Raw genomic sequence first — 24,609 nt, 5'->3', positions numbered from 1 at the left:
ATATAAACCTCTGCAAGACAGGGAAGAACGGACACTAAACCGGATAGTGAAAGTGAGTGAGTTATATGATATCTGCTTTGGTTCTACATGTACCTTGTTAGGCTGGAACTTGTACCCTTCTCGACAAATACAACAGATGAGTCCTGCCTCATCTATCAGCTCCTCCATCTGTTTCAGTACTCCAGACTTGGCCACAATTTTACCTTGCTCATTTGTCTGAAAATCAAACAAGGAGGTATGTCAGTTTCTTCCAACATTAGAATGTGCCAACTTGCTAACTGCCCAAAGAGGCATTGTGTATGCAAATCTTACATGATGTATTTGCATCATACAGTTGTGATTGGCTGTGCTACAGCTGGTGACTATCAGTTGCTGCCATAACATGCAAGAACACCCGTTTCCACTTATCAATACTACAAACCATCATATTTCTGTAAGGTGCTGCCAAATTATGTTCAAAAGGTTGATTGCATCATAGCATTTCATATTCTATTGCCTCTCTCAATACCAAAAACATTATCCAGCTGTGTACTTTGATCAATGGCATTGCTGGTGTGGTGGTGTGAATTTGAGGTAGCATAACTTTATTTCAATTGGTACTTGATAACAGTTGGATATACGCAAAGTTTAGCTCTAAAGTGACATTAAAATGTACGCACATGTTATTGAGAACAAGTAATCGATTCAATATGTACATTGTACAATGCTGATCCTGGAGAGGGATTTACTTTGCTATTCAGCTAAGGTTGAAAATATATTACAATTGGATGTCAAAACTATTTTGAACTCTTCATTATCATGCAAGCTCATCTGTGTTGGTAGAAATAATTGCATTGTACAATGCCTAATGTTCTTCCAACATAAACTTTAAGGTATACACAGATCAAATTTTCCACAACCACTGTCGCGCCAGCTTGCTGTCGTCAGAAGTCTCTCGACACATCCACAGTGAATTACTGAGCCATACCATCTCACTGGACAAAGTCAGGAACGGGACACTGAACATTGTAAGAGCTATACATCAGGGCACTCCAACCACTGAAGAGAAACAGTGGGCATCCGAATGAAAGCTCATTGGTGTTGGTAAATTCCATAGTGAAAAAGTGTAAACTTTGTTCCAACACAAAAAGAATGGTGAGTTTCTTCTTGTGTTGGAACAGAGTTTAAACTTTTTCACTAAAGACACAATTGCTGATATGTATCCGCAAGATCATGTGTTATGTGCAAGAACATCTGTCCTAACTCTCATGAGTTTACATTCCGAATTGATTGGTCATCAGCATTGATCCTGAAGAAGGTGACAATGATGGTCCGTGTATACCTTTGTGTTGGAAGATAGTTAAGCACAGTACAACTATTTTGAATGCCATTGGGAATGTTAATTGGTCATTTTGTACTTCATGTTCTGTTAAAGGAAGACAAATGGCTACAAAACCAGTTAATTACAGTCATTCCAAGGACACCAAGCTGTTTCTGTCTCATTGCCATTGCCATCTTCTTTTTTTCTGCACGTGTCTGCCGACGAGCATCTTCGATCTGCATTGAAAGAGGTCAATATGACAGTAATAAAGCCATAAGGTCCAACATGAATCATGTTTTGTAAATAATACCTAACATGAAAGGCAAGTCACAGACTGAGCTGCACCAGACATTGACTATCTACCTTGGAACTATAAATAAAATGTAGGTTTGTTATGTACATGCATACATTGTATATGCATGCAGACAGAGATGTTTGTTTTATTTGTTTGTACTTCATAGCCGGTAAAATACCTTACAGTGTAACACATCAAGTTTGTACCTGAAGAGTACAAGCTGCACATCTCCAAATCATTGGAAGATGGGCACTCGTGACTTGGAACAGCATCAAAAGATCCATAAAATAAATTTTGATGCAAGAAGATAGTATAGTCTTTCAATATATATATATATTTGTATATGCCTCATCAGTGAATGCCACAAAATACGCTTCTAGTTGCACAAGACACCCCTCATTATCCAGTCGCAGAACTGCAATCATCCGCAGAACGTCCGGTAATCTTTTGCAGAACTAAGGACGTTATATTCCGCAATCATCCGCATAGATCCACAAATTCCTACTGCGGCTGTGCAATTTCAAAATAAACAGCTCACAAAACTACGATCTGCAGGGAGCATTTACCTGGCTGGCCACCTGATCATTTTCCCGTAATGCCTCCATTAGATTTTCAGCCAATGAACCAACCCGCTCCTTGCTGGACACTTGCTCCAGACAATGGAACACCAGGATGCAGGCATCTCCAACCAGCAGCTGGAGGACACATGAGTTCAAAGGTAGCACTGCAGAGGTTGTCAGGAATTTAGAACTCAACATGCCAGCAATGCGAGCACATCATTTTAAAATAATTTGTCTGGGACATCAATGCACAAACTCAAAATCTGTAGTTTTTTTCATAAGATCGTGTAGAACTTAAAACAACAGCAGGCATATGGACAAGCCAGACGTCCAAGCATACACTGGTACATAAGCTAAAATAACTGTTTTCGTTTCTTCCCACTTACTGATGTGCTTCATACACATATCATCTATTAGTTATTATTATTAAAGAAGCCAAAACAATTGCACTGACTATAATTTGTGAAAGCCTGTAATACTATAGATGTAAAATTTGTTTTGTTGTGTTTTCCAGAAAGACTAAAGATTATCTTTCTGCAGTGGCTGTTGATAGAGATTAACAAAGTTGTATCAAAATGTGGGAAACTCCTGTACCTGAGTCTGTGGGTGTCCCTGGCTCTGACCTGTCAGCATGCGCAGGATGAAGGGAAGGGCTGGTCTTGCAATAAACTCTTTCCACGACTCAGAGTCAAGGCTGTAAGAGAGGAGAAAGTGTCTTTGTAACCTGTGACCAAAATATTGATCAGTACAGCAGCCTATAGGAATGGTTGTGCCTGGTGCTGCATTGTGCCAATTGCTGAGATTGGTCCGGTAGTCAAAGATTATATAGCAAGTTGATAGCAAGTTAAGAGGAAAGCCAGCCTGAGCTGAGGCTGGTACCAAGGGCAATGTATATTATAATATAGGCACAAGTAGCTAGTACTTTGCGAAGGAATATTTTTCGACCTAATGTTTATTACTGGGCAGCCACAAGAAATAAAGTTTGAACAACAGTGATTGTAGTGGTGTTCTTACTTTGCAGATGATGGAGCATGGCATGTGATGTAGTCTATAGCCAGTTTTACCACGCCATGTTTGATCATGAGGTCCTTCAGTCTCTCACCATTGGGACTCTTCTCAATGGCATTCATGATCTGACAGAAACAGTCCAGGTGAGTCTCATCATCAGCAGTGTGGTCCTGGTCAAACCTGTCAGATAACCAAAAAAATGAAGTCTTTAAAGACAAGGATGGTAAGTTTTGATGTATATTTTGCTGTTATTTTCCTGAATTCATGTCTATTCATTTATAAATGATTTGTTGCTGAGTGTTTGTACCTTTGGGGACCATGCAGTAAGATTAATGACAGTAATTAATGAACAGCATCAAAATCAGTAAATTGATGGTATACAGATAAGAGTGATAGTACAGTACAGTTATACATGTACATGTAGTAACACAGTACTGGTAATGGTGTGCTTAAGCAATTGGATGATTTTTAGATACAGTACCCAGCCATGAAATTGTGTTCACTAAAAAATAAACACAATTTCATGGCAGGGTACTGTACATGTATGTCTTTGGCTGCAGCAACAGCAACTTGTCCCAAGGCCCAGACAGAAAATAAAATTCAGTCACCAAGATTCTTTTTCCTGACTGTATCAGCATTCCATCTTTCACACCAGGTTAGATTCAATCCTTTATACATTGTACATTTACAACATGTAAGTGCAAACTAACAAAAGTTACTAAAAAATTTTTTATTTAAATATTACATCAGGGGCCAGTCATGTGAGCTTTACTATACTCAAGTCTGTATAAGGTCCGTATTGACATTTTTTCATTCGCAGTTGTAGGCACACTATGCACCTAGCATCATACGCTTTTCAAACATTTCGTGTTAGTATTAGCTACGCAGGCATACCCACAGTACACCTCATAGTTCTGGACCTGCACAAAACTATTGTATGTATGCTGTTTCACAGCTCATGCATTATACCTCCTTGGATGGGCCGACTACTTTCTCTTGGCAGCCAGGGGCTGAATTGCGAGGAGCTTACAATACATGTAGGTGGGGCTAAAACACAAAGGGTCTGGAGCGAGCTGCCATTCGGCGCCACTCACGTGACCTCAATACGACAGTAATTTCCTCAGGTGCGGCCATGGGACTGTAGGTTTTTAAACCACTCACACCGCACCATCGCACATGTGGTGGGTTCTTTAACGTGCTGCAGGTGTGGCTCTCCCCAAACACAGGACCTCCATTTAACGTCCTATCCGAGGGATGGCCCTAGCCGAAGCTAGGTACTTACATTGTATTTTCACCCGAGTAAGGTGAGTAAATCTTTCCCAAGGGCACAAGATTGGTGATACGGTAGGATTCGAACTAGAGACCTCTTGGTCCTACGCCATGTGATCTCACAACTGAATAGTACCATTCATTCTGTATTCGAGTAGTGAACTGTACTTCTGCTGCGTATTGACAAAATATTATACAGACCTAATATATGGGTTTGTGTGGCTGAGCCCTTGCATACATTCCAAAATCAATGTGCATGTGCATGACATCCATAAAATTTTCTTGGTATAGTCTATACATTTGTACCTTTCAAAGGCAAGGTATGGCTTGAAGTGGTCCATGAGAGCTGTCATCTTCTCCTCAGCTCCAAATGCTACAAATGGCACCAGCCTCATCAGTGCCTGTAGAACATTAGCCTGGGCTCGCACAAACGGTCGATTGATGCTCTCCAGGAGAAGGATGAGTTGAGATCTTTCCACTGATGCCAGGACATTGGTCTGAGACAAATGTCAGACATGAATTAATGATAGAATAATCATTAGATTAAATGTGCTAAATTAAATGGAGAGACGTTGTGCATTGCCTTACCCCTTATGCATGTCCAGTAAGCAATAACAGCTGGGTTTCAAACTCCCTATTTGGTCCAGGCTGAGGCAGGGTTGGCCACTGGAATACGCACACTACTACCTGGACTAAGCACACTACTACAGTTGTTAAGAACAAGGCCATCTCAGAGTTGTTAACAATAAGGCCATGGCTGAAACAGTACATGTAGTCACATGTACCTTATTGCCAGTGCTGTCAGCAGCCAGGTTGGCTTCTTGAAGAACCATCTCCATGATTGACAGAAGTTGTTGGGCAAGAGACCCTGCTCCACCCACTCCACCATCAGGCTCACCCTGTCATACACAGTAACAATAGAGAACCGGCTGTTACAGTCCTGCTGTTCTTGTAGTTGCTGGCATGGCATGGGTTTATTATAACCTGCATGAGTATCTAACACTATCAAATCTCACCACACAATTCATCAACTTGTTTCCAGAATCTATCATAGCGCCACACTGACTTTGATTTTATTGATGACATTCGCACACGCATTACTTTTCCCCCATTCTGAAAAAAAATCACCTCCTCTGAGGCTCCAAGCAAGCCCGGAACTTCCGACTCATATTGCCACAAAAGGCCAGCATGTGCTGGCTTGTTGTAAAACTTGAGCTGAAAACTTGTTACATACTACCGCAAAACGTGCTTATTTAGTGAAACTTCCCTTATGTCAGGAGTATTCTTATCACACTGTCATATATCATCCACAGTTCTTGGAGCCATATACCTTCTAACAGTGTACTTCTTTGATCATTCTTGTCAATATATCAGACATCAGTTACTTCAGCTGAGTCTGCTAAGACGGACAAGACAGCCTAAATGTGCCTCATACAAACAAAAAGACTTGTTGTTTCTTTTGATACATTGTGTTTTGTGGTTCAATTCGTAACGCAGTAGGAGCCGTTTAATTGCACACCCAATTTGCCAGCGTAATTCATGTAATTATGAGCAAGTAGTCTCCCAAATTGTAATGGCGGCTTTGACGGCATTTAGCGGGCATGTCTCTTTATGGTGCCGACCCGCTCGGGATCCGCACACCACCTCCCACAATATCGCTTTCTTTTGTTCCTATTATAACAATTTCATACATGTTGCCAGCATTGCGTTAGGTAGTTATTGGCTTACTTGTACTGCAGCGTTCCCGCCAGGTTCTTGAAAGTATGCGTCCAAATATTTGGGATGGGCGTAATGAGCGCCGGAGGCGCGAGACGAGCGCCGCAGGCGCTCGCATCCTAGGGGGGTCCGGGGGCATGCCCCCCCGGGAAAATTTGGATTTTCAAACCCTCTAGAACACAATTTCCTGCAATTTGAAAGGATAATCATGCACTTGAGATTGGACGTCGGTTGCCTCTTTTACTCCCATTTTCAGTTATCGACGACCACCCTCTTCATCAAAATACGTTACATGTATATTAAAAAAAACTATAAGCACAGGTAATCAGCCTTCCGTGATCTGGCCCGGGTATTATTTGTCCAGACATGTCTATATGAAGATTTGGGATTTTTGATGCTTCGAAACTGGGCTCTAGCCAGTTCGTCAGCCCATGGAAAAATTCTGCCAATTTTTTTCCGTCATTGAATAAAAAAATGTCTAACGTTACCTCCTGCGATCGTTGTTGCGCCCTCCCGCATCAAATAGTTTTCCGAGACGATAAAATAACGGAATGTGTTTTTTTCTATTTTGCCCGATGATTTTACTCAAATTTTTCGAATCGGTGGGGTTTTACAAGGCCGCGCCGTCATTTTCCACGAGCGTGCGTTTGTTTCCTGCGACCTCAGGTAACCCCGTTTTCGGAGTGAAATCTTTGGCTGGATTTCTTTTTAAATAGACCAAGGACGTTATACATTACTCGAAGGAGGACGATCTGCTGCCTCTTTGGCAGTGATCAGTGCCGGTGTAGCCTTGAAGCAGTAGCCAGAAAGACGTCCCAACGTGCTGGGCGCTGCGATCGACGATCCATCTGGGGAGGGGGGCGTGCCGAGCCATGTGCCACGGAGGCCAACGTTAGTGCACAACCGACTCGATCGACGCCTGACAACAATATTGCGGCCCCTTTTCTGCCGCAAATTTTGTCTTTTTGAAACAAAAGAATTTTTGTAAATAAGAAATAAAGTGTATAGTTTTGAATTCTTCACTTATTTACCGCGCACGTTTTTTAACTTGGATAAATGGGGAAACTTAAATAGTAAATTGTTAGCAGCTAGGGAAGAAACACAAGTTGCCAGACGACACGGGGGTACGGGCGGCTACCAACGTCACGTGCGCTAATACTCGGTAACTTTTTTTCCCCGGTGACCAATGACAGAGTGTAACATTACATTTATCGAATGCTGATTGGTTATTAAGATGATTGGATTTGACCTGGTGGCCAATCTAGACTGCTTGGCGCCGGCGGCCTGTTGTCAAAAATACCGACTGCCAATCAACTGCCCACAGCGTGAGAACATTTGTTGAGATGTGCAGCACTCGCGCAGAACAGTTTGTTCGTTCAATACTAGTATTGCCCACAAATCTTTAACAAATACGTGAAAATTAGTATCATGTTAATATCAGAATATAAAATCTGCATAAGATTTCTTCGAGTGTTAAAGAATGCTGACTGTCAGATGTATTTCCCGGACTACAAAAAATTACATTGCGCAACGGACGGCTCAGACTGGCACGTGGCTGGGTGTGTCGTACATGGGTCCGCTAGTAGTAAAATGTGCCGCGCTCCGCCCCATGCCCAGACTACTGGAATGACCGGAAAGTGAAGAATTTGAAGTATAAATTGTAAAGGTAGGATTCCTTCTTATAAAGACAGATTTTTTTTAAAGATTCCAGATACATTTTGTACACTGGTGGTACAGGTCAGCAGCCTTTCTTTCAGAATTTTTTATGGACGCATTCAGCCAAGCCGAGTGCGTCTTTCCAGAAAAAAATGCGTCCAAAGACGTAAAGACGTATGCCTGGCGGGAACGCTGTTGTACTGCATATGTCAATTGTTAGAAAGCATTTTCAGTTGACTTGTTGATGATATTTGACACATTTTCATGCAATTATCCGGCATTGGTGACATCTGACGTCATGCAGATAAGCAAAGTCACTAACAATGGAAGCTGGTTTGGTATTTTGACCAAAGTATCCGATTATCCGATGAGCAATTAACTGGCTTCTATGGTACCAACTTTGTAGTCCTGTGGTTTAGCAGCATTTTTGCCAGATTTTTTCTTTTCTCCTCTTGCATGAGTTTTGGGGTCTCCAGAGGTGTCACCCACAAAATTAAGTCAGCGTGGCCAAATCATCACACTTGATAGAATTGATAGTAACACATAGTTATTGGTAGAAAACCCACCTGCAAAACCAGGTTGAGAGTTCCCAGCATGATGGGAAGAGTGTTGAGGCTAGGCTGGATCAGTGCCTGTCTGTTCACCTTCAGCTTCACACAATAGCTGAACAACTTCAGCAACACTTGAAGCAAATCTCCTCCACGAACTAAATCTGTGATTGATGAAAAGCGCCGTAACATGGCCTGGAGACCTCCACATTCACTAAGTACTGAGGCAAGCTTGTAGGTTTCCTCAGTATCTACCTCAGTATCTGTGGATGGAGCAACGGGAGCTGTCATGTTTCCTGTAATAATGGCTTTAGTGCAGCATACTATGAAAACGTGCATCAAAAGTCATAATTGTGACAGTCATAAATTGTAAATGACTAACTCTTATTACTGTTATCATTATGTAAGATACTCTTGATAGTACTAAAATGTCAAAACATACAAGGAGACAACTGAACAACTCTTTTCTCTTACCTGCAGTGTTCTCTAAAGTTTCCACAAATTCTTCTGTAGCATCCCCAAGCAGTCCTGTCAGAGAATTAGGAATGTCAAATTTGGGAATGTTTATCTCACTGAAGTATAATTGCAATAGTCTGCCATGGATGTTAACTCAAAAATTCATAGTGATGGAACTACAGTCACTATGTTCAGGATAGACAAATGGCATATCAGAGTTAAGTTCACAGTGTAGTGAGTTCAAGTATCTCTCTTACCTCTCATTCTGTACACCACTCTCATGGCTTCACCCTGGAATGGCGTAAAATAGAATGTCACCAAGCAGAATGGTACATCAAGGTTATCAGTAAGGCATGTGGACATATATACAGGTTTATCATCAAACATTCATCACATTAAAGTCAATTATCTTTTTACTGGTAGTAGATATGGATGAACTCTGTTTAATGTTAATAATGCTAGGATTTTCACATTTTGACTGGAAACCAAGCTGATCTGGATTATGCAATCAGATAATGTGCAGCACTTCTAATTCATCTGTGTACTATGTGTATGTTACATTATCATTGTTAATTTACTATTGGAGGATAAATTGTAAGAAAAAGAACAATGGCAACAGACTAAGTGAATTCAGATTCTGAAAAGTAAATTTCCAAATGATTTTTGCTAACCTCATGCTCTGCACACCATATCTTCCTGTAGACATCTTGAACCAGCAGGTCCAGGCTTACAATCTTATTGTTAACCAGTAGCTGCAACAAAGAGCAGAGATTTTAAAAATATTTAGTGGTTGTTGTCATGAATTTCACAAAGAAAAATTAAAAATTTCCTCATCAAGATGTAAATAATATATAAAAGGGATATTATGCTAATTGGCAAATTGCTCCTGCCAAACCTAGAAAATCCTGTCCATTGCCATGGAGTTAGCATAGACTCAAAGCCTCTAGACAATATGCCAGGGCCAAAATCTTAAACTATCTCCATGACAAATGGAGATATAGTTACCTCCATGAAAAATTGAGGTATATTTACAGTTTTTTTCCATTATAGGACTCAAATACATGTAACATATGTAGTTTGTGGCAGGTGGAAGATTAGCAGATTCCAATTGTGCAAATAAGTCCCTGATTTGCATTAATTAATGTGAAAGTGTCCAAATTCTTAGTACATGTAGTAAATGATTGGATTGTCAACATTGTGACCTTTGTAAGTTAGTTAAAGGTGAACATAAGCAAGCATGAGTTATGCAGATGTGAAAGTCATTTGCATAATCAATATATTTCAAGGAGATATGAACTCTTGTTTTGGGTGTGTTTGTCTGTGTTTCGCAATTTTTGTAGTCAGCATAACTCAAGAACCTCTGGATGGATTACAACATTTGGTATGTAGGTAGGTGTTGGGAAGACTAAGGTCAAAGTCAATTTGCATGACCTGTATGGTATGTGACCTTCGTACTGCACCAGAAATTCTGTTTTTGTATCTCATGACCTTGATGTGCTATAGTCTTCATGTTTGGGGGCAGTCTTGTAACGTAAGAAATACGTGGTGTATGTTTGGGTCCCCAGCAGATTGCTCTGGAACTGCAGAGGCATTTTTGTCAAATCTTCTAAGGAGGATAACCGAACAAGGGAACAACAAATTTAGTTGATATTTGGTATCTAGGTAGCTAAGACAGTGATGTACATCATAAAGGGTAAATTATGCAAACTGGCATAATTTACACTTACCCCATGTACGAAGTTAGCCACATAACAGCAGTTGTCGGAAGTTGATGGAAGCTTGTTTTTGTCAGAAATTACATGTGACGTAGACTTCATACATTTTACCCATTTCATGACATGCACGTTTTCATGGAGATACGTCAGGTCTCTGAACTCTTGTTCTATTTGAAATTGTATAGAGTTTTGTCCGCACAGCAAAGATGATTGTTAACTAAAAATCACCATTTTCTATCATGCATGTAACGTTACATGTATTTTGGAACAGTACACATGTACAATCATGCATATGTATGGTAGCAGTACCAGTTTTGTACAGGCAGGTTTGTATTGTGTTAAACTGTAATGATCCTTACCTCCATACCACTGTCATCCTCAAGTAAGGCAACAAGTTCACAATCTGCAATCAAGAACAGAAAAATGTGACTAAATAAGGTTCATACATTGTAGGTACAATCTGTTACATCACTGTTCTTACAGTTTTCAATGTAGTTGTTACAGTATACAAACATGTAATTCCATGGAGGCTATGGAATTGGTTAAGCCATGCTGTGATGGCTCTGCATGTATGTAGGTCAACATCATATGCATATAACTCGAGAAGTTGAGGATGAATCTTCAGCTGGTGATATTTGGTAAGTGTGCAGGGGTAGAAAGGAAGGTCAAGTTCTTTTCTATGGTACTGCAGTGGGCTTAAGTTTGTATTTTTGTGTGTTTGGATGTGGACAACATAACTCAAGAGTTGTCCACCACATTTCATGTCAGGGAACTACAAGAAAAGGACTTGATAAGAATCCTAGCTACATTGGAGAGACAAAATGCTCACTGAGAACCAGATTCCTTGAACACAAACGACCCAGATTGCTGTCGTCAGAAGTCTCTCAACACATCCACATTGAATCATTGGGCCGTGTCACGGGACAAAGTCAGAATACTGGACACTGAACAGGGCAGGGCACTCAGCGTCTGTCTTCCCTGTCACAAGCAGTGGAAGGATACATGTAGCTCTTCAGTGAGCTAAACTGGATAGACATCACTTTCACATACAGTTTCCTAACATTTCTCACTAAAGACAGTTGAATGAATAAACATGTACCTTGGCAGATCTTGTTCTTCACATCTCTCATTAAGGGTCCCAAACCAGGCTCATTAGAGCTGTATGGGTTTCCTTGCATGCGGCCTTGAAGAAAGTCTTCCTGCTGAGGGTCTTTGTCAAGAGTTATGAAGAATTCTGTGGCCTCTTGTTCCTCCTGTGACATGAAAACATCAACAGTTCAAACATGTATACTGTAGTAGACATAAATTACAGCTGAACAGCTACATGTGTAGATGTGCCAAAGTTCGGTGTGACAGTTCAGTATAATATACCCAGCTGCTGCCGCGTGCCTGCGAAGCTGGTGTGTTATGCTGAAGGGCGGTTATACTTGCTATGTAAACACAGATACAGAATCATCATGTGAAATGCCAATAGCAAGTGTACATATACAACACACACACACACACATATACACACACACACACATATGTATGTATGCATGTATGTCAAACCTGTCTATAGCAGCCACTCATGGGACTGGAGAAATGTGGCCAGGTGGTCGCTATGCAAAGGTGGCGGCTAATACAGGTTTGGCTGTACATACATACATACATGTACATACATAATATTATATAGATACATAAGGGGGTCTAGAATCAACTTTTTACTTTGGATGAGTCACCATTGATGAGGACTTGGTGAATACTCACAGGGAAGATGATGTTGCAGAGACGTTCAAAGATGAAGACAGGAGTGACCAGGTCAGACAGAGGGTACTTCTGTAAGGTTTCCACGCACACGGCCATGAACGATCTGGTCTCCACTTCATTTCCTGTGAAAGATAAGATCAAGCATGTACATTGTGCAAAGATTGTATAGTAGACTGGTGAAGGAATGCCCGCTAGACAAGGGTCAAGAACCTACAATAAGTGGCCGGTTAAACCGCTTGTTCTGCTGGTTTAAATGATGCGACTTGGAGGAGATGAATGGATGCGCTGGAGGTCTGTTGTACTAAGTGGAGTAGAGAAGTCCTCCAAACTAAACAAGTCAAATGCAATTGCAATTGTACTGTAATTTACTCTCCAAGCAGAGGTTAGGCTCTGGCTGTTTTTTGACATTTTTTAGTTGTTTTTATTGGGCTTTCTATTTTGGATTGTGTCTTGCTGCGCTCTATCAGGTATGATGTCAATACATTCCGACTAAAAGGTATGACTGAAGTGACAACACCTTACAATCTGCCAACAATATTCCTGAGCAATGCCCAATTGTTATACAATAAACTCGATGAGTTTGAATATCAGCTAACAGATAATGCCATTATCTTAGAAACATGGTTCAGTGAGTCTACACAAGCAAAAGTCACAGATATACAGGCCTATATACAACTTTCTCACGTTTGCCCCTAGGCTTATCTGGAGGGGTGCCTATGTACGTGAGAAATGATATTCCATTACATCAAGTGCTTTAGGCCCCGTTCATACTAGGATTTGCGTATCGGGATATATACGGATACGGCGTAAATCAGGATACATGTATATCCATTTGCGTTCATACTAGGGTTAACGAATCCGGATATGATTATTCGTGTCCAAAATAAGATCCGGATGTATCCTAATTACACCTAATTTGATGCTGCTTGGTGAATTCAAACTTAACTCTTAAGTAGTGTTTGCTTTAGTGTAGCATGGTAAACGAGCTGCGTCGCGCAGGTAGCTGATGCCAACGCCTGAAATGAATAGTTATAAATAGTTATAAATGAATAGAAATAACTCGCCCCGAGCTTCAACCATGTGGACGTTAGCAGACTTTGCAAGAGTCACATCCTACAGCAGGTCATCAGACAACCAACTAAGGGCCAAGCTACACTTGACCTCCCCATCACAAACTTACATTCTTAGTGTTCATCTCCTGTGTTGGACCCACTTGGGAACAGTGACCATAACATTGTGATGATGCATCCGAAAAAGAGAACTGTTAACAATAAACGTGTAGGGCGGATCAAGTAGACCCAACCCTGACTCTGCACTGCACACTTCGGCCAGTGGATAACCTCTCACCATTGGCAGAAGGTCTACATGGCCACAAGTGAAAAGTCTCAGGCAATGTGCAGTACCCTTCAATCCAAAATTGATGAGTACTTTCCCCTAAAGTGTCTCCGTTTGCACCACCTTGACAAACCCTGGATGATTCTGGCAATAACATCCCTAATACATGCTTGCTCGATATTGTACTTAATGCCACATGATTTTAAAACTAGTAAGTTAAGTAAATTTAAGCTTAAAGTTGATTTTAGATGTATTATATCTTTTACTCTTTACATTGTTCTGATTCCAGTGATGGTCAACTTAATAAGTCTACTAGCATGTAATTGTCAGTACTGCAATAATTATTCACCAATTGCTATGGATTTGCTAGTTGTTTTGACAATGTGAACTGTATGTACTCAATAAACCATCATCATCACTGAAGTCCTTCTCAATTCATGAAGGAGAAAACCCATGTTGGCGGCACACGGGTGCTGCCATCTTGCTTGTCAGGACAAATTTCACGGGCGAGCTGAGCTTGCTAAAACTGGCAACTAGCAGTTACCCACAGCCAAAAATTACTCCAGGGTCAAAGAGGCACGCTAGGCAGAAGATACAGCAGGAACAGATAGGGGGGAAGACAGGAGCTCCAGATTCAAGTGTACGCTTCTCGGGCCTGCGCAGCAGACTCTGGTTAGTTGCAGATAGACATCGGAAATACCTGCACACCTCCATTTTTACCTATACTACTTTGTAACTGTATTATATTTAAGTATGCAATTCTTAAACATTTTAAAATCTGAAACATGTTTCAAGTTATTGCCAAAGTCGGGGTGGATAATCTATTTGTCGCTCCTACCAGTTGAAATGTCTTCCAGCAGTTCCAGCAACATCTCCTGGGTCTCATCGATGAATTTGGTCCTCTGTACCAGGAGCCGCCGCAAACAGAGGTATCCGTGGAGAAGAACACCAACAAGCCGTTTCTTGTACTGCTGTTTGATGACTTCCACATCTACCAGAGAAGCAAGCAACTCTACAAGTACAGGAGGAATGCAAAACATAGAAATTATAGTACATTTGAGCACTGATGATATTTAATGATGATTTTAAAAGCATCTATACTATATTAGGTTTATGCATAAATGTATAAATTGCAAAACAAATTAACAATAATTTTTGGATAACACAATTTCATTTTGATATCAAGCAATAGGATAGGTTATATTACATAACTTTCATCAACTTAGTGTCGTTGTTTAAAAATTACTCAAGACTAGGGCTGGGTACCGGTACAGAACATTCAGGTCCAGGTCCGGTTCAGGTCCAGAGGATCAGGTCCAGGTCCGGAGCTGAACCTGATTCAGTATGACTCATACCAATGGTCCATTTAACTACAAAGAAATCTGTTTGGTGGAGTATTAGACTTACACTGGCATTTTAAAATCCTACAACGCTAACTGCACCTGTACAATTGGCTATTAAACTTGGTAGAAATTACTATAAACTCTACTCTACTTCACTCTTGTTATTTTCTTCCACCTGCAAGCGCAAAAACGTGTGAATGCCTAATAAAATAATCTGTTAATTTTCTAATCGGTCCAACATCCGATCCACGTAATTTTTTCAGGTCCGTTTTTTCTGGACCGGTCCAATAAGAAAAACCGGTTTGTTTTGTACCGGTACGCTGTACCGATACCCAGCCCTACGTAAAACAACGTTACAGCAGAAATCCTATAACTGGCACATACGCAGAACTTTCATAAATGCCTCTGTCATCATCTGTAATTGGAATCTAAGTGTCCTGATAAAAGCACATATTATAGAAAATATCGTAACTAATCATGCTTGCAGGTACAAATATATCAATTTGAACTATAAGGTGTTCTGGTTTATTGAATCCAATTAGAAACGTGGATAGAAGCACCTGTCAGCATCTTGAGAGCACAGCCCTTTGTCAAGTCGGAGCCCTTCTGTTTCTCCTCATGAAGAGTAAGCTCTTCAACCTCCTACACAACAAAATTTGCACAGGTTAGGCTTTGTTGATTCAATTATGGATGATATCGTACGGGAACCTCAAAACTAAATGGCAATGTGTGAATTAAAGAAACTAACAGAAATTGATGTGCATGTCATGCAAGAAGAAGAAGAAGAAGGATGTCATGCATACAATTGAATTAGCATAATTATATCTATATCTATATGATTTATGCTGCCGTGGAATAAAACTCCTCTGCTGACTAAACTCCTTATGATACTATCTTATGCCACCGCAAGATCTGCTTGGAGATTATATTGGCCACGTGTATTGTCTTCTTGCCATTTCCATTCAAATCAAATCAAGCCATGTTCAACATGGACATGGCATACCACTGCTATTTGTATAAGAGTTGCTTCGTCCATGCTTAACTGACTCAAAACATGGCCCTGGTTCGATTCCCGGTGTGGGAACCAATGTAAGAAAGGAGTAGAAACAGAAAGAAACAACATGACGACACCCGGGATCAAACCCGGGCCGGCAGAGGAAAACACCAGTAGTGCCATAAACCACTTACTGAAAAGACTGACTAGCCAATTGGCATGGCTGTTTGGTGCTACTTAAACGCCCCACTGTTACAATACAAAATGTACACACATTTTTGTTAATTAAAAACATGAGGATTTCCTAGCATGCAAACAGGCTACATTCTTCTCCTAGTTCTTCATGACCCTGGTGATGGTGCCTTTTCTCACAGTCTTCTTCTCATTGTTCCCATTGTTTTTTGGGACATATGTCAGATCGTCTTCCCAGATCACAGTCCCCAACCTGACCTTAAAAGAGCAGGAGACCAATTTCTGATTTTCTTGAGTATGTTGGTGTTTTCAACTGAAGAATTCCGTACACATCAAAACATGTTCCAGCTCAAGCTGGTCGATGACGTTTTGGCTGCAGTATATTGGAACCTCTGCCGTCCTGTTGTGTTTTGATCAATGTCACTGCCTCCCACATTTCACCTGCACTGCTGGGACAAATGATGGAATTTCTGATGAGCTGTTCTGTTCCCAGTTAGACCAGTATAGATGCATTATCCCATCTTCCTACATTTTTAGTTTCTCGAGTATTGATCGTATTGAAATGTTTGCTTTGCTTTGATCAATTTAACGCACATGTTTCGATGAAGCATCTCAGAGTCTACAGTTTCTTTACTATCTTAGAAACTGTCCCCTTCATATAACCATGGAGGTTATAGCCTCCTTTATGTAACGCTGTGTAACATTGGGGGGTTTAAGTAGCTACAAACAGCCACACTAATCAGCTGATCAGCCTTTTCGGCGTAGTAGTTACACTGCCTAGTTTGTGATTTGCCAGCCCGGGTTCGATCCTGGGTGATCCTTTCTGTCCTTTCTTACATTGGTTCCCACACCGAGCCTGTGAGTAACAGGCTATAGGAATGTGCCAAACAGTGAGTAACAGGCTAGCAGATGTGCCACACTGTGAGTAACACGAGATGTGGCACACAGGGATATCGATCTCGGAGATTCATACAGCTAACCTTGGTGATGAGATGGCCCAGGTGGGGTAAGAGTCCCTTGATGGCAAGATACTTTTTCCATTCCTTTGGTGCAGACAGCTTCTTGTATAATGCCATGAACTCAGATCCATTCTCTCCCATGGCCCCCAATTCACACAGAAACCTGTCAGGAGGCAGTTGTACATACATATTTAAGGAGCTATTTAAGTTGCACACACGCATGCACACACACAGACACACTCACAAATTAACACACACACGTCCAAATTAACACATGCAGACACAAACATACACACAAAAACACAAAGTTAACACAATCATGCACACTGCACACATCACACACACATGCAGACCCACAAATACACACACAAACACTTAAATGCACACACACAAGCACACATGCACACACACATGCACACACACACACACACACACACAAACATGCACACACACAAGCACACATGCACACACACACACACATGCACACACACACACACACACACACAAACACGCACACAGATACTCAATGTGTAATCAATGTTTATCCTGACAGCAGAACACCAACCTTGTTAAGAGGTCCAACACCTGCTGGTACCGTTCCTCTTGTTGCTGCAGCAGCAGAGAGATCAAAGGGAAGGTCATAATGGTCTGACAAAATTCACTCAGTTCATCCCCTTCCTAACATTATGCAATAAAAATTCATCAGACACAAAGATATACAGCAATAAGGAGAAGGGAGATGTGACTCTGGCCATCTATTACAACTGTAACACGACATAGTACAGAAAGTATGTTAGGTTTTTGTTAGTAACAGATACCAATGCCAGGATGCATAATAATACATTGTACTTCATTATCAGGAGATTACTGCTCAGACTGACTTATTCGGATATCCTTAGTTACCTAAGTATTCAAAATGATTTTTACAGCAACAAACCCAGCCAAAAATCATACCTCGGCCCAGTGTGTACCAACAGTACCAGTCCTACATGCACATGTAACTGAGAATAATAGTCTGAGAGTAGAACTCAGTCTGGCAAAACAGACCTGGGCAAAAGTGTAGATGATGTCACAGGCTGCTTGTCGAGCCTGTTGAGAGGCAGGGTTGAAAACAATCCTGTAGATCCAGGCATTTGTGCCGAGAGTCAACTTGATCGGAGGACCAAACACCTTTTCATGCCAACGCCAGCCATACTTCTCCATCAGGTACTTGGTATGAGCATCAACCTCTGCTTTCCCTGTTCAAAAAAGGTCACATTATCATCTTCTCACAGCACAGTCATGTAATTTCGTCTGCACATGCAATTGTCATGAATACATTGAAGGAAACATTGTTTTCCATGGCTCTCTCCCCAAGCCAAGAAGGTTCTCCTTGGCCCTCCACAAGCCAAAAAAAGTTCCTAGGCCCAAGATACATAATGTTTCAGATAAAACAAGTGCTTTTGAAAAAAGATCTGTCTTGACGTGTAGTAGGGATATCGTCAGGAAAAAGTACCTTGAAGTTGGCGCTTCGCCGGCGCTTATCAATTAACATGAGGATCACATCAAAACAACCGAAGACAACCAGAAAAAAAAATATTTTAATTTTTTTATATTTACAATTAAAGAACATTGAATCCTTTCCAGTGGACTTTTTCCCTCTAAAAATAGAATTTTCCTACTGTTACTGGGGTCATTTCTAAGTTTGTAATCTCTTTCAAATGGTGCTACTCTCATTCTGCTGCGGTCTAGCACATTGATGCACAAGCACTAGTCTAGGAAAAAACGTAGAAATGGAACAAATAGAGGAGTAAGCCTAATCTCCAGGCAGATCCTACGGTAGCATAAGATAGTATCAAAAGCTGGCAGAGGAGTGAAGCCGGCCTAGGAGTGTGTTTTGGTACCGGGGCAAATGGACACCTTTTGGGTAACTACATTCCTTGGCCAGTTTGGTACTATCTTAATGCCACTGTAGAATCTGCTTGGAGATTAGACTAAGCCAGCCAGAGAAGTACTTGTATAGCCGGCTAGGGAACAGCGCAATTTTTTCATTGGATCAATTATTGTACACTTTGATGATAATATGGCATAAACGTTTACCTTAACTTCATTAATTTTGAATGTCAGAGAAATAATGTACTCATGCAATGCCACTGCTTGGACTTATTTCTGTTATTTCCCAATGAAGGTCTCCAAACAGTAGTTTCAAGTTTAGACAGGTTTCAAGTTTAGACATATTACGATTGAGGAATAATTATTTGAGATTCCTGTAATAGTATGTAACTGACCTTTCTGTGGAACTCTCTCCTTCATGACTTGTACCCAGCTGACTGTCTCCTTCCAGCCAACTCTTGGCATGAACATAGACCTGGGCTCCTTGGGACAGCCGGCTCCCAAGCTCTGATACAGATTTATCCTGCGAAAATTATTACATCATATGCCCGTCAAGTAAATACAAGTAAATAACCAAACATAATATACTCAACAAGGACATACATTGTACATGTATTTTAGACACCACATTGCACAGATTACTGGTTTAAGAGATTATTATTATAAAGTGAGTGAGTGAGTATTATTAAAAGACAATGTAATAGATTATATCATCTGGTTGTTAGGAAATCAGCTGTCTTATGACATGGTTCTTGGGATGACATCATTATCATCTCCATGAAAAATGGACATATAGTTTCAGTGTGTCTGTCTGTCTGTGTTTCAGGATTTTTATAGTTGGCATAACTCAAGAACTTCTGGATGGAATACGATAATGATATTTGGTATGTGGGTATGTGGTACAGCTACTGGAATTTGAGGCCCATAGTTTATTTGAGAGAGGAGAGGCAATGAAATTTTGTCAAAACAGGTTGCCTAGGAAAAAGGGCTATGCAAGCCCACATGCATGTAGGAATTTCAAGATACAGTCAAACCTGGCCAAGTCGACCACCCTGGGGACCGGGCAAAAGCAGTCGATTTGGACAGGTGGTCGGTTAGAAGAGTATCGACACACAACATGCCCGATGCATATTATAAATGGTTTCCGTTGTGTTTAGGAAATAGCAAGCACACGCACGCAAAAATGTTCTTTATCGCCGTATCTGTAAGTCCCATCTACTGAAATTATTGTACAGTGTGCCTTTTGAATTCTATGCCTGCGGTGATGCCAGTTACGTCCAGATAGCGACTTACCCACGGGTACATGTACAGTAATTTGTTGAGGTATGAGGTAACGAGGATCTTTCTTAAAAATGTATGAGGCCATACTCGTTTTAGCATTTGTTCACGTTATAATCATAAAGATTAAAAATAAACCTTCAGAATCTGTAACAACTAAATTCATATTTTCTTACAATGAAATTTCCTCCCATATTACAGTACACTGCCCCTTTGACCCACCCACGTGCATCTGCCGCCATCTTTATTTTGAACATATTAAACATCGTAATGGCAGTCAAAATCCAATGCAAACTGGAGGATTTCGGCACAAAATCTCGCTAGTTATCATGGAAAATCGATGACATCTCACTCACTCACTCACTCACTCACTATCCATGGTTTGATTATATTGCTGCTGGAATCCCTGACGCAGGGGTAGGCAGCAGTCGGCCAGTCTTCACACCACGCCTCCATGCGGCTCTGTCCTGTGTGTTGACCCCCGTGAGACTGCACAACTTCATGTCCTTCCTGACACACTCCATCCAAGTTTTTTCTCGGTCTGCCACGACCCCTGTTGCCTGACACTTTCATTTTGGTTCAGTTCAGTTTCATCTCAAGATTGAAAATGACGCGGTCATTCTGGGCAGGTATTTGGTCCTGTGCAGTCCCAATTTTTGGCGGTCGCTGTCGCGTTGGCCAGGTGGTTGTTGTGAAGAGGTCGCTTAATGCTTACGTTAATGGGGAAAATATTCGGAACCGAAAAAAAGCGGTCGTAATGGCCACTGGTCGCTAAGAAGAGGTGGTCGCTTGGGCAGGTTTAACTGTATTCAAATTCCGATCTTGTCATCCAGAGCCTACTAAGAACTGTACCTACCTTGTTCTTGTTGGATGTAGGTTGTGGAGGCTTGCTAAGGCATTGCAAGATCTGTAAGCAGGGCAAGGTAATGCTGCCTACAACTGTGGGATTGGAACTCTGCATTGCCAGCATCAGCAACTGGACAGCTGTGGAGACCAATGTACTTGTAAGGCAAAACAACATTCAGAAGAAATTTTACTTACACATCAATCATTATGGGATAGTACTTCAAGTTTACTTTACTTACATGTACAAACCAATCACTCAATCCAAATCTGAATCTAAAAAAAATCTCCCTCTGTTCAAAATGAACACACCTGGGGAAACCCCTTAGCAAAGTAACCCCTTAGCAGTCCAGAAACACTTCTGCTAAAAAGAACACTTAGTCTAGCTAGTATTGTGAATAATCTGTCAATAGGGCTCATAGTACTTTACTTTGGTTATTTTCAATATTGTAAATCATTGTCAACCTTGTCTCTATTTAGCTGCTTCTTGGCTTACTCTCTTGTAATTCATAGCACCATCATAACTTCAGCTCACAAAATTGCATAAAAGTTTATATTTTTACCGGTATGTGCAATCCCCTACGTTTTCGTTGAAAATGTGGGCACAGATATATAAGATATATATCTTAAGTGGTAAAGAAATATCCACTTACTGCATCTGAGATGCTCCTCCCAACAGTCTCCTTCAAGTTCAACTGCATCAGCGAGTAGTAGTAGTTCATGACACACAGCACTTCCCTAATCATGGGAAGGTAGGAACCATCACTTCCATGTATTATGTATATATATCATATAAGTACATGATTGCACATGAAGGGTAGGACATGGCCTGAAACATTCTATCACAACAAAAATTTGAATTGTTTGCTTTTTCTAAATTAGTTGTTTGGACAAATTTTTCTTATATCATGAATTTCAAGATGAATTTCAATGAAAATTGAAGAATCCTTCTATGGGAATTCTTACAAGGAATACTTTGTTCTTTATGTAAGAAATTGTTCCTTAGATTTTCACTTCCAAGAATTTCTAAGAATTCAAGCTTGAATTTCTTGTTTTACTGTGACAGTCTAATAAGAAAATTTTTCATGTTTACGAAAATAAAAAATTTTGAATTTTTCTCTTCCCTTTCTAACATTACTGCTGGAAAAATACAAGAAAATCAAGAAATAAAAACAAGTGATAACAAGAAAGAAATTCTGCTACATTCTTTTTTTAAGTATAAAGAAATTTTGAGAAAAGGCATTTTTCTTGATAGATTTTAGAAGATAAAAGACTTTGCTTCTAATCTCTAATCAAGAAAAACGCTGTAAAAAATTACGTCAGAAAATGTTCTTCTTAAATACATAAAGCTTTCTTCTTTTAAGAATTTTTTTCTGCGTATAAGAAAAAAGCAAGAAATATAAGAAAAGGGTTTTTTGGTATACTCTGCTCTGACTAATCATCTTCACATATCAAAACGACATCAGATGCAACATATCCAGGGGTATACATACAGCCATGAAAAATAAATAAAGAGACCATTCTTTTCTTTCCATCGCATTTCAGTAACCATCTGTAACCCTCCTAGGGTGTCTCTGAGTCTCTTTATTCAGTGACTTTCTGTTACCTGAACAATTCCAAGAAGTCTGAAACCTTGTACAAGAAAAGAACCACAAAGTGCCCTTACCAACTCTGTCTTTGTTCTGTGGGCTTTCAGTGCTGATCCAATCCGCTTCTGTAAAATGTGATTCAGTTCTTGTGTGGCCACAGTGTTGTCCCTTCAAGTAATGTCAGGATAAAGTAGTTATTGACTGGAATCTAATTTACACGAGTCAAACTCCCTGTGGGCTATTTCATTTGAAATCACACGAAGTTATATATATATGTGCATGTATCAATAATCATCCCCTATCTATAGAATATCATTTTTGTGACCTGTTTCCTCATCTTCTCCAATGATTATTTTTGAGTGGCTCCTGCATTCTGATTCAAACCAAGAAAACTGGGAAATATTAGAGCTGTACATATTGTATTACAGCATCACGCTCTGAGCACACCAAAGTTTCCTAGCATGCTTTCTTTTTTAAAACTTTTTAAAAATCTGTATTGAATTAGGATGGGGAAGTTTTTTGCCAGATGTACATTTTGCTGTATGAGGTACAGTAACATGTATACTCTGCTGTTATGACACAAGCATACCAAAGTGCATTCTTCATGCTCTGCAATGGATAACGGGGGAAATCCAAAGTCTGGTAACTGTTCTAAGTGAATGTGCATGACTTTTGTCATACTGAGAACCCATTAAAAACAAGTTAAGATCTTGTTAACAACCATTTAACTGTGATTGAAGCTGTGCACACATATATTTCATTTAATGGCAGCATCTTAACTGTAGTTTGACAGCGTGCAAAAGAATTTGCAGGTTTTTTTTTGCTTTTCTTTTTAATGGAACCTACAAACTGTACTAACACTGCACGAAAAGGCAAATTTCCACGAGTTTTGCTCTTCTTTTTAATGGAACCTACAAACTGTACTAACACTGCACTAAAGGCAAATTTCCACGAGTTCCCAACATTGTGCACGATGGTGAAACCTGACGTGTTCTCACCATGGGCACGGGTTTCCACGGGCTGCCCGTTCCCGCGTGCCCCTACAATGAAAACCTGTGCGCACAAAAGGGCACGCGAAGAGTCCACGCACCCCACTGTTGCACACTTCTCGTGTTGAACAATTATCGTTAACAATGGAGAGCTGAGAAGTGTCTGATGATTCAGTTATGTGAATTGTCAAGTAAAAATAACCAGAACCCTAGCCACATTTCGGTCTGTACTTGTGGGAAAGTCAATAATGAAACTGACGCCAACAGCACGCGAAATAAGATATGCAACACAATCGTGCCGTATACACGAAACTCAACAAACTACTTTACCTCTATATACAGATAGCGTGTAAGATTTAAGTCACTACTAAAGCAACATATTCAATTTTAACGGAGTGTGCCCGATTTCTGTAACTAATCATATGAATTATTTTCTATGCAACATTACATGAGTTGATTGTCATCTAGGCTTTAACCTGGAGTGCGGCGCCTATCAATGCATAGATTCTATTAGATTGATGAAAGTGTTGTTCTTTTGTCGGTCGCTGTCTTGTTTGTCGAAAAAAAATCGATTCAAACTTTTACAAAGATAATTAGGTTATGGAGAACTTCAATATTTGTATAGTTCACTTTCACAGTGTAGTTTTTGGTTGATATCGGTATTATGGAGATTGTCTGTCTGGCTTGGTTTTTGGTTGAATATTGAGGGGCGGAAATTTGACCCGCCAGAATACTAATGAACTCAGCAAATGTCTAAATGTCTGTCACAAGTGGGTAATACCGACAAGCAAGGTGAAAAGCAAGATGGTTATTACTGGACTTTTACAAGCACCCCTCCCCCAATACACATTTCATTGTTTTGTTTCCCGGCATGGCATCCCGACGCGCGTGTCTTATAGCCTCGGTCGCAGGCTACGAGGAGGGTTGGATTTTATTTTATGAA

General features: G+C 40.4%; 1 protein-coding gene across 1 annotated transcript in view; it reads right to left on the bottom strand.

The window, feature by feature from the left end:
* The window catches only part of LOC118421141 (E3 ubiquitin-protein ligase UBR4-like), a 72,750-nt gene that overhangs the window by 12,105 nt on the left and 36,036 nt on the right, over positions 1 to 24,609 (bottom strand). Inside the window, exons 22-45 of the mRNA XM_035828302.1 lie at positions 22,755 to 22,845; positions 21,742 to 21,826; positions 21,102 to 21,229; positions 19,363 to 19,490; positions 18,806 to 18,849; positions 18,143 to 18,333; positions 17,661 to 17,704; positions 17,117 to 17,258; positions 15,511 to 15,592; positions 14,446 to 14,619; positions 12,273 to 12,394; positions 11,623 to 11,776; positions 10,883 to 10,926; positions 9,480 to 9,560; positions 9,066 to 9,099; positions 8,827 to 8,880; positions 8,371 to 8,615; positions 5,218 to 5,331; positions 4,739 to 4,929; positions 3,170 to 3,343; positions 2,750 to 2,849; positions 2,162 to 2,290; positions 1,447 to 1,536; positions 94 to 216 (exon numbers count right to left, since the gene is read on the bottom strand). Coding sequence (XP_035684195.1) covers positions 94 to 216; positions 1,447 to 1,536; positions 2,162 to 2,290; positions 2,750 to 2,849; positions 3,170 to 3,343; positions 4,739 to 4,929; positions 5,218 to 5,331; positions 8,371 to 8,615; positions 8,827 to 8,880; positions 9,066 to 9,099; positions 9,480 to 9,560; positions 10,883 to 10,926; positions 11,623 to 11,776; positions 12,273 to 12,394; positions 14,446 to 14,619; positions 15,511 to 15,592; positions 17,117 to 17,258; positions 17,661 to 17,704; positions 18,143 to 18,333; positions 18,806 to 18,849; positions 19,363 to 19,490; positions 21,102 to 21,229; positions 21,742 to 21,826; positions 22,755 to 22,845 — 2,764 coding nt within the window. The remainder of the gene's footprint in view (positions 1 to 93; positions 217 to 1,446; positions 1,537 to 2,161; positions 2,291 to 2,749; positions 2,850 to 3,169; positions 3,344 to 4,738; positions 4,930 to 5,217; positions 5,332 to 8,370; positions 8,616 to 8,826; positions 8,881 to 9,065; positions 9,100 to 9,479; positions 9,561 to 10,882; positions 10,927 to 11,622; positions 11,777 to 12,272; positions 12,395 to 14,445; positions 14,620 to 15,510; positions 15,593 to 17,116; positions 17,259 to 17,660; positions 17,705 to 18,142; positions 18,334 to 18,805; positions 18,850 to 19,362; positions 19,491 to 21,101; positions 21,230 to 21,741; positions 21,827 to 22,754; positions 22,846 to 24,609) is intronic.

The sequence above is a fragment of the Branchiostoma floridae genome, chromosome 8 (assembly GCF_000003815.2).
Source record: "Branchiostoma floridae strain S238N-H82 chromosome 8, Bfl_VNyyK, whole genome shotgun sequence".
Classification (NCBI taxonomy): Eukaryota; Metazoa; Chordata; class Leptocardii; order Amphioxiformes; family Branchiostomatidae; genus Branchiostoma; species Branchiostoma floridae.
This window is presented reverse-complemented; position numbering and strand designations above follow the sequence as displayed.